Source organism: Anarhichas minor, unplaced genomic scaffold, assembly GCF_050575085.1.
Source record: "Anarhichas minor isolate MPS153535 unplaced genomic scaffold, ASM5057508v1 ptg000066l, whole genome shotgun sequence".
Classification (NCBI taxonomy): domain Eukaryota; kingdom Metazoa; phylum Chordata; class Actinopteri; order Perciformes; family Anarhichadidae; genus Anarhichas; species Anarhichas minor.
The window spans coordinates 1,445,001-1,455,000 of NW_027466512.1; the positions used below are offsets into that span (position 1 = coordinate 1,445,001).

At 43.9% G+C, this 10,000-nt stretch overlaps 1 protein-coding gene across 3 annotated transcripts in view; it reads right to left on the reverse strand.

Moving 5' to 3' along the window:
- Nucleotides 1-10,000, reverse strand: part of LOC142934029 (CREB-regulated transcription coactivator 2) — a 45,710-nt gene that overhangs the window by 17,663 nt on the left and 18,047 nt on the right. For 2 of the 3 annotated variants that reach the window (XM_076078377.1, XM_076078375.1), the window contains 8 exons: nucleotides 8,587-8,613; nucleotides 7,765-7,844; nucleotides 7,348-7,397; nucleotides 4,370-4,638; nucleotides 3,270-3,715; nucleotides 2,414-2,665; nucleotides 2,124-2,324; nucleotides 175-246 (listed from right to left, as the gene is read on the reverse strand). In XM_076078377.1, coding sequence (XP_075934492.1) covers nucleotides 175-246; nucleotides 2,124-2,324; nucleotides 2,414-2,665; nucleotides 3,270-3,715; nucleotides 4,370-4,638; nucleotides 7,348-7,397; nucleotides 7,765-7,844; nucleotides 8,587-8,613 — 1,397 coding nt within the window. The remainder of the gene's footprint in view (nucleotides 1-174; nucleotides 247-2,123; nucleotides 2,325-2,413; nucleotides 2,666-3,269; nucleotides 3,716-4,369; nucleotides 4,639-7,347; nucleotides 7,398-7,764; nucleotides 7,845-8,586; nucleotides 8,614-10,000) is intronic. The other variant, XM_076078376.1, reaches the window with a different exon arrangement.

The following is a 10,000-nucleotide window of genomic DNA, read 5'->3' on the forward strand; positions in this document are numbered from 1 at the left end:
TTTCAGCCATAAAACTCAACTCTATTTCTTGATGTATAGTCAAGGGGAGGGGGGCGACCTGAGGAATAACATGCCACCAGTGAGAAGGACCAGCAACTTGCGTCAAACCTCGAAGCTCAAGAGGGTGTCGTAGCCTTTAGTTGGCAGCTGATGTTGTGAGTGGAGCTGGGTTACCTGCTGGGTGGATCTGCCTGTGAACTGGAGACTCAGATAGGGGTCGTCCAGTAGAGAGTTGAACAAGGCATCCTGGAAAACATCAAAAAAAATAATAATATTTACATCCATCCATCCATTTTCCACCGCTTATCCGGGGTCGGGTCGCAGTGGCAGCAGGTCAAGCAGGCCGACCCAGACCTCCCTCTCACCGGCAACATGTTCCAGCTCATTCTGGGGGATCCCGAGGCGTTCCCAGGCCAGCTGGGAGATGTAATCTCTCCAGCGTGTTCTGGGTCTTCCCCGGGGTCTCTTCCCAGTTGGACGTGCATAATATTTACAATGAAACCTAAAAAAACATGCCCTTTCTGACGGTGTTGTAGTCACTTACGCTGTGAATGTTTCTGACGGTGTTGTAGTCACTTACGCTGTGAATGTTTCTGATGGTGTTGTAGTCACTTACGCTGTGAATGTTTCTGACGGTGTTGTAGTCACTTACGCTGTGAATGTTTCTGACGGTGTTGTAGTCACTTACGCTGTGAATGTTTCTGACGGTATTGTAGTCACTTACGCTGTGAATGCTTCTGACGGTGTCGTCAGACTGTGAATGTTTCTGATGATGTTGTAGTTACTTACGCTGTGAAAGTTTCTGAGGGTGTTGTAGTCACTTACATTGTGAATGCTTCCGACGGTGTTGTAGTCACTTACATTGTGAATGTTTCTGACGGTGTTGTAGTCACTTACGCTGTGAATGTTTCTGACGGTGTTGTAGTCACACTGTGAATGTTTCTGACAGTGTTGTAGTCACACTGATTGTTTCTGATGGTGTTGTAGTCACTTACGTTGTGAATGTTTCTGACAGTGTTATAGTCACACTGAATGTTTCTGACGGTGTTATAGTCACACTGAATGTTTCTGACGGTGTTGTAGTCACACTGAAGGTTTCTGACGGTATTATAGTCACCTACGCTGTGAATGCTTCGGATGGTGTTGTAGTCACTTATGTTGTGAATGTTTCTGACGGTGTTGTAGTCACTTACATGGTAAATGTTTCTGACGGTGTTGTAGTCACCTACGCTGTGAAAGTTTCTGACGGTGTTGTAGTCACTTATGTTGTGAATGCTTCCGACGGTGTTGTAGTCACTTATGTTGTGAATGCTTCTGATGGTGTTGTAGTCACTTACGCTGTGAATGTTTCTGACAGTGTTGTAGTCACTTACGCTGTGAATGTTTCTGACGGTTTTGTAGTCACTTACGCTGTGAATGTTTCTGACGGTGTTGTAGTCACTTACATTGTGAATGTTTCTGACGGTGTTGTAGTCACTTACGCTGTGAATGTTTCTGGCGGTGTTGTAGTCACTTACGTTGTGAATGCTTCTGATGGTGTTGTAGTCACGTTGTGAATGCTTCTGACGGTGTTGTAGTCACTTACGCTGTGAATGTTTCTGACGGTGTTGTAGTCACTTACGTTGTGAACATATGTTATCTCAATGTTTTTTTTATCTATTTGCACTTTATTATCTGTATTCGCTTTATGTTGGACTGGAGAGAAACGTTTTTTCAACTCCTCTGTATGTTCGGTACATATTGAGAAATTGACAATAAAGCTGACTTTGAATGCTTCTGACGGTGTTGTAGTCACTTACGCTGTGAATGTTTCTGACGGTGTTGTAGTCACTTACGTTGTGAACATATGTTATCTCAATGTTTTTTTAATCTATTTGCACTTTATTATCTGTATTCACTTTATATGTTGGACTGGAGAGAAACGTTTTTTCAACTCCTCTGTATGTTCGGTACATATTGAGAAATTGACAATAAAGCTGACTTTGAATGCGTCGGACGGTGTTGTAGTCACTTACGTTGTAAATGTTTCTGATGGTGTTGTAGTCACCTACGCTGTGAAAGTTTCTGACGGTGTTGTAGTCACTTACGTTGTGAATGCTTCTGATGGTGTTGTAGTCACTTACGTTGTAGAGGTCGGTGGCCAAGTTGTGGCTGATCTGCTGGAGCTGTGGCAGGCCGTCGGCTTGGTGCTGCTCCGCCTGTTGCTCGGTTTCCTGTTTGACGTGACACTGAGAGGAGCTCTGCACACACTGATCTGTCGGCCTCTCGTTCTTTATCAGCTGCGAGTTCACTGTGTTCACCTGCTGCTCCATCGGCCTCTGTTGCTGCAAAGAAAAGCACCGTAGTCACTTTTTCAGCTGAACTGCACAGGAGAATGTAATTTATTGATCTTTTCATCCATCAATTGACCTACCGATCCAAAGTGCTGCTGCATGTGCTGGTTTTGTGAGTTGCGTAGGTTCTGCATGTGAAGCTGCTGCTGCTGCTGAGCGTTAGGCCGCGGCTGCTGGAGGCGGTGCAGCTGTTGGTGGTGCTGGCTCATCGGAGAGGGTTGCTGCCCCGGCTGGGAGCCCTGCAGACCGGGGAGAGGCTGGTGGGACTGGCTGAGTGGGTACGGAGGGAGCCTCTGGTCCAGAGGGAGTTTGCTGGTGTCCAAAGGGACGCCCTGGAGGGGGAGGGGGTCGGATGTATCATCTCCCAGCATATGTATATATTTATCAATATATTGCCCAACTGGATGTTAACAGTGCCGATGTGATCGCACCACAATTAAAAGTTGTCTTTGCAGCAGTTTTGAAAGTTTTGAAGTTTTATGGAAGAACCACAAAATACCAGACAGTGAAAATGAGCTCTCTTAATTTCCATGTCAAGTTAATAATAGCACTCTTAGTAGAAGCAATATATTTATTATTCTTCCTTAAATATTTTATTCTCTGTTGGAGATAAGGATGAAAGATTAAGAATAATCATCTTGACTGTGGATCAGAGTTTGATTGAGCTTTGAAATAATCAAACATTTAAACGTTTTGCAAGCAATACAGTTCAAGTCAGGTAAATAAACATAGTGTGAACATTTTATGCAAAATATTTAAACATTAAAAACTCTGAGACTCTGTGCAACAATATCACAGCACCATGTTTCCTTTTTTATTATTATCATCTTTAAGTTCTCTGAAGTGTTGATGTGCAAACTGGTTCATAATAAGGATCTAAAATGATTCTACGGATTATTTCTATTCCTCATCGATGAAGAAACACAGATCAGATACCTGTGTGATGGAGGACAGGGTGGGGGAGATGGTGGGGGAGAACTGTTTGTTGTGATGCCTTCGTGACTCCCCCCCCATGGGCAGGATGAGCGGGGAGAGCTGTGCCCGTCTCCGTGGCGACGTGTTGAGTGACGGCTGGTTCTGTCCGCTGAGCAGTGGCGAGTAGGAGGAGCCAGAGCTGTAGGCGGGGTTACCGCTGGACACCGACTGCAGGGAGGAGTTACTGAGGGAGGAGTGCAGCGATTGGCTGCTGAGGGAGGACGGCAGGGAGGGGGAGGAGCTGAGAGACGACTGCAGCGAGGGGTTGCTGAGCGATGAGTGCAAGGAGGCGGAGCTTAAAGAGTTGGAGAAGGAGTGGCTGCTCAGCGATGACTGGATGTTGGGGTTGCTTAGTGATGACTGCAGGGAGGGGTTACTGAGCGTGCTTTGTAGAGACGCAAGGAGACCTGAGGGGGACAAAGAAACACCTATGAATACAAAGGTCCTCTCAGACAAAGAAACATGAGACCTGGTTTAGGACCAGAACCAGGAACAAGACCTATGCTCCTCCAGCTTGGGTTTTCAACATCTTATCTTTCCTTTCTTAGGCATTCAAACTACAAGCTATCAACTTGAGTGTTTCAGGTTCCCCTTGAGGCTCCAGGTGACACGACAACACGATGATCCAGACTCCGGTTAAGAGTCGGGCTTTAGCCTCACGTTGAGCCGACAGCAGCTTCCTGTCACCTGACTAGTGATGAAACATTTTCCGACTGCACTTCCGCCCACAAAAACCCTCCCTTTTCTCTGTAAAGGCTAAACCTAGAGCTGTAAATCCCCCGTGGTTTCATCTCTTCCACTCTCACCCACAGACTTCCTCTGCTAACCTTCACATTAGTCACTTAGCTGAGACCTTGATCCAGATACCACCGTCTCTACAAACTGAACCATGACTTTGAGAGTTTCTCCATCGTGACCTTAACATAAGAGTGAAGAGCTAAACTAAACCCGGTCAGCCCACTGAGACTGAATTCTTTTGATTGTTTATTTAATCCTCAGTCCGATCGACACCGATCAGAACCTTCATCAGTCCAGAGATCTTAAAGTGGCTCTGTGTGTACCTGGTGTGTGGTGGTGGAAGTTGCCGTTGCCTCCCTGTGAGTTGGCGGCATTGATGCCCAGCTGAGTGAGGGTGGAGGCCAGGTTCCCTGTGCTGCCCCCTCCGCTCAGAGAGGAGGATCCTGGGTAGCCGGGCTCATCCTGATCCAGTGGCGTGGGCAGCGGGGAGGGGAAGTGGAGGCTGGACAGATCCGGAAGAGAGCCGCCGGTATTGAGGCCCGACGGGACGCCGTGAGTCGGAGTGGACGGCTGCTCCGGAGACGTAAAGATACTGAAAGGAAACACAGCGGGTTAACGTCTGATATAATGTAGGTTCATAGTGAGCAGTCAAATACAATGAATGTTTTCATACAATACTATAACCCTAACAAACCCTAAACCCTAACACCCTAACAAACATCTGATACCACTGTGTCGTCTTCATATTATCGTATGAATTTGATAATATATAATAATATGATAACTTTCATTGTACACACATGGTTGTGATGTGCTGTATGAAAGGAACATGGAACATCAGGTGAGGGATACCGAACGGTTAATAAACTTGTGACAACACCGGTGTTACCGATAGAACCGGAAACTTTACAGAAAAAGATGAAATTAAAGCTGCGAGCAGCGATGAACGAGCCCTCGCATCTTCCAGCGTGTCGGGGGTGGCGGCGGGACTCCGGCCTGCGCGGCCGAGAACGTCTGCGACCGTCGGACAGCGCGTCCGCGAGCGAGATGTTTTTAATCCCGCATGGACCGCCTGATGCTGGAAATGATGCTTTGCAAATAGTCCGATGCTTCCTGTATCCGCTGCCTGGCGCTACAGAACACGTGCATTATGTAGCTCTATATCAAGTGTAAACCACATTGTGTAAAAGTCATGTAAATCGGATGGTGTTTGTCAAAAAACGCAGATCTCCTTTCGCCAGCAGGTGGCGCTGTGAGTATTAGGGAAAATTAGCTTGTAGACATCCTCAGGCCATGAGTGTTATCAAGCATGTGAAGTTTGGGACGGTTTGGAACAAGTCCAGCTGAGTTACATCAGACATTTCCTTTAGCCAGTAGGCTTCGCGGGTTTACTGTAGCGCCCCCTAGTGGTCGAATGCTAAATAATTCTCAGGGTATGTTACTGCATGCGATGTGCACATATGCTGAATATTATGGGAATTTAGAACAAATGGTTGAGATGTTATGTGTATTGATATTTTTGCCACGCCCCTAAGAAGTGTATTGGTCCATATCTTGTAAACACAAAGAGATATCAAAAAGCTTTTGATAACTTTTGATGATCTAGATCGAATTATGATCCACAGTAAATTTCGTAGAAATCGGACCCAGCGTGTAGGAGTTCGCAAAAATGTGTTTTTTTCACAAAATTCAAAATGGCTGACTTCCGGTTGGGTTTAGAGCCCCAAGGGCTTTTTTGTAAGTCTACATGTGATACATCTGTTTACCAAATGTTATACATCTAAATTTCATATATTGATAGTGAAACGTACTGCGAGGGCTGCATCGTCGAAATATTATATAAATTCATACAAAATTGAAAATGGCTGACTTCCTGTAGGGTTTGGAGCATGGTCCAAAGAGACTTTTCTTTAAGTCTCCATAGGACACATGTGCCTACCAAGTTTCATATATGTAGCCAAAACGTAGCGCTGGGGCTGCTCTTTTGAAATATTGTAGGGGGTGCTATAGAGGCAATTTAAAACGGCCAATAAAATAAATCATATAAACTATTTCTTCCTATGACCTGTGACACATGTACAAAGTTCCATGAGTTTTTGAGCATCCCAATCCACTAAACCATCAGCTTCCTTTTTCATGGCGAACGATGCGTCGCCACGGCAACAGCGTTCAACGAAAACTCACAAAATTCATGATGATGCATCATCAATGTCTTATGGCTATCCTTACCAAATTCTAGACTCATCAGGTCACCTGGCTAGGAGGAATAATTAAAAGTATAAAATATGACATTTCCTTTAGCCAGTAGGCGGCGCTATGAGTTATTGAATTGTTTTGAATTGAGGTCTGTTCAAGCTTGAAGTAGCATCATGCATAAGGTTTGTGCAGATTGGATAATGTACCTTGGAGTTATAACAACTTCCTTTTTCATGCCGAATGACGCAAAATGGCTGCCACGCCACGAAGGTTCTTCGACGAGAACTCTCGATTTTGATAACTTTTAATCACAAAGGTCTTAAGAGCATCCTGAGCAAATTTCAAGAAGATTGCATAAATAAAGGAGTTCGTTAAAGTACGAAGGCTGAAAAATGCAAAAAGTGACAAAAAACACAACTTCGCGGGTTTACTGTAGCGCCCCCTAGTTGTCGAATGCAAAATAATTCTCGGGGTTTGTTACGGGATGCGATGTGCACATATGCTGAAAATTTAGGGAATTTAGGACAAACGGTTGAGAAGTTATGTGTATTGATATTATGCCACGCCCCTAAGAAGTTCATTGGTTCTTGTAAACGCTAAGATATATAAAAAAGATTTCGATAACTTTAGATGATATCGGTCCATTAATGATCCACAGCAAATTATATAGAAATCGGACCCAGCATGTAGGAGGAGTTCGCAAAAATGTGTTTTTCACTAAATTCAATATGGCGGAAAATCTAAGGAGGCAGAGCTTAGGGGTCTGAGAGGCTTTTTTGTAGATCTAGTGGATGTGGACATATGTGTTGAATTTCAAGTAAATCGGACATACTGGCTGAGGGGCGTCGCCGGTCCGACTTGTAGGGGGCGCTAGAGAGCCATTTCTTGACACAGAAAGATGCATTCTTTTTCAGATGGCTATTTTCACCAGGCCTGACAAGTCCCCAAAATTTGGTGATTTTTCATGCATGGCAAGTCCTCCAACCATGCGTACGTTTACCCAAACGAGTACAATTTCAATAGGGCCTTCGCTGGCCCGACATTGTCGGTTGCTCGGGCCCTAAAAAGAGACTCTCTTAATGAAAGAGTTCGTCGTCCGACTCACTTGATGCCGGGGACTTCACAGGACTTTGGTCGGGACGACAACAGAGGCAACTGGAGAGAAAACAAAAGTGTGTTTTTATCTTTAATTTACCTTTTGAAAAACTGAAACATAGAGATTTCAAAATGATAGCAGTCACGTCTGATAGCATTATCAAACATAACTTTATCATTTACAAAACTCTTTACACACCAGATTTTCACATTTTGAGATGTTGATAACAAATATATATATATTGTGTAAATTTTTTTTTTTGTATTTTAGTTTGAGGTTAATAACAACTTTTAATACACCTGCCAGAAAAACAAACTGACTAAATCCTTCAGTAAATTGTTCATTAACAGCTATTTGCATGACAAATGTGCCAAAGAATGTGTACAGACAATATTAATGAAAGAGATTAAAGAATAACACAAATACCTTCTTGGTGTCCCAGGGTTTGAGCAGCTTCCCCTCATCCAACACATTCTCTTCAATGGGGGGCACCGGGTACGGAAACACTGAGGGGACAAACATCATCACATAGATGTCAGATTCAGAAGGAGATGGTTGTCCCTCGTCTTACATTATGTGTCAGTCACAGTGTGATTAACATGTTGAAAGGTGTTTAAGGAATGTAGCTGTAGTGAAGACTGAAGTGGAGCTTCTACCTCGGACCATCACATGCATGACTTTCTTCTGTAAGATCTGTGATTGTAGAAGTTAACTAGGAAGAGTGTTGAGCCATATTCTAGTAAAAAGGACGAGTCCTCTCACAAAGCTCAGTATGGTTTCACTTTTGAGAGGAAATGATCTCATGTTGCAAATCGAAGGTTTGTTGCCAAATAATATGTGAAAGTTACAAGAAGTACTTGTTTCTACAGATATTCATACTTTAACTTAACGTCCCGTCTCCTCACACTGTTTGCTCCTCCAACGTTTATCGAAAATACATTGAAAATAATCAGCAGATGAGTCATGAGTTCTTTGAGTAACTTCCACATTGATAATTACTTTGTGCACAGGTTTCATTTATCAGTTTCTCAACTTGTTCCTACAAATTCAAAGAGGTGAAGTTCAATCAAAGGCTTTGAATTTCTTTCTGAACATTATTTGAGTCCATACATGTTTTATCAAAAGTAAGGCTATTTAAAACAAAACAGTGAAATAAACTCGCTAGATTGTGTTCATGAGTTTAGATCTTTGAAAGTTAAACTGCCTGAAAGCTGACAGTGGATTGTGAAAGTGTTTTATAAAACTCACTTCTTCTGCCTTCTCCATCACTCTGACCTGCAGGATCACAGACACAGACAGAGAGACAGAGAGACAGACAGACAGACAGACAGAGACAGAGACAGAGAGACAGACAGTTAGACAGACAGGGAGACAGACAGACAGAGAGACAGACAGTTAGAGAGACAGACAGTTAGACAGACAGAGACAGACAGACAGAGACAGAGAGACAGACAGACAGTTAGACAGACAGAGACAGACAGACAGAGACAGAGAGACAGACAGACAGTTAGACAGACAGACAGACAGTTAGACAGACAGAGACAGACAGAGAGACAGACAGACAGACAGTTAGTCAGACAGAGAGACAGAGAGACAGATAGACAGACAGTTAGACAGACAGAGACAGAGAGACAGACAGTTAGACAGAGACAGACGGACAGTTAGACAGAGAGACAGACAGAGAGACAGACAGTTAGACAGACAGTTAGACAGACAGAGAGACAGACAGACAGACAGAGAGACAGACAGAGAGACAGACAGACAGACAGACAGACAGAGAGACAGACAGAGACAGACAGACAGAGAGTTAGACAGAGAGACAGACAGAGAGACAGACAGACAGAGACAGAGAGACAGAGAGACAGACAGACAGACAGACAGAGAGACAGAGAGACAGAGAGAGAGACAGGCAGACAGTTAGACAGACAGACAGTTAGACAGACAGAGAGACAGACAGACAGAGAGACAGACAGACAGAGAGTTAGACAGAGACAGACAGACAGAGAGACAGACAGACAGTTAGACAGACAGACAGACAGTTAGACAGACAGAGAGACAGACAGACAGACAGAGAGACAGACAGACAGACAGTTAGACAGACAGAGACAGACAGAGAGACAGACAGACAGACAGACAGTTAGACAGACAGAGACAGACAGACAGACAGACAGTTAGACAGACAGAGACAGACAGACAGACAGACAGACAGACAGAGAGACAGACAGACAGACAGTCAGACAGAGAGACAGACAGTCAGAGAGACAGACAGAGAGACAGAGAGTTAGACAGGTTGGCTTCTTTTTAGAATAAACTAGACAATCTGTCAGAAAACAGAGAAGAAGAAGAAGTAAAGAAACAACCCGTTGATCAGAAACATGAGAGAATGTGTCTGTTCCATCATGTTTCATGCTGTTCCACAGGATGTTGATTGAATTTTGTCGTTCAGCTTTTCTAACAACTGGTTTCACACACATCTGTGTAACATTCAACGTTTACATAATAAAAGGAGCAGCACGGTGTTGCTCTTTAGTTCCATACATGGATCACTTTTACATTAACGTCTTCACAACCTCTCAGAGCCGGATAGTCAAGACTAAGGGAACACATCGGAATCACATTTTCTGAGCTGCAAATCAAGATTATTTTATTTACGTGACCAAGA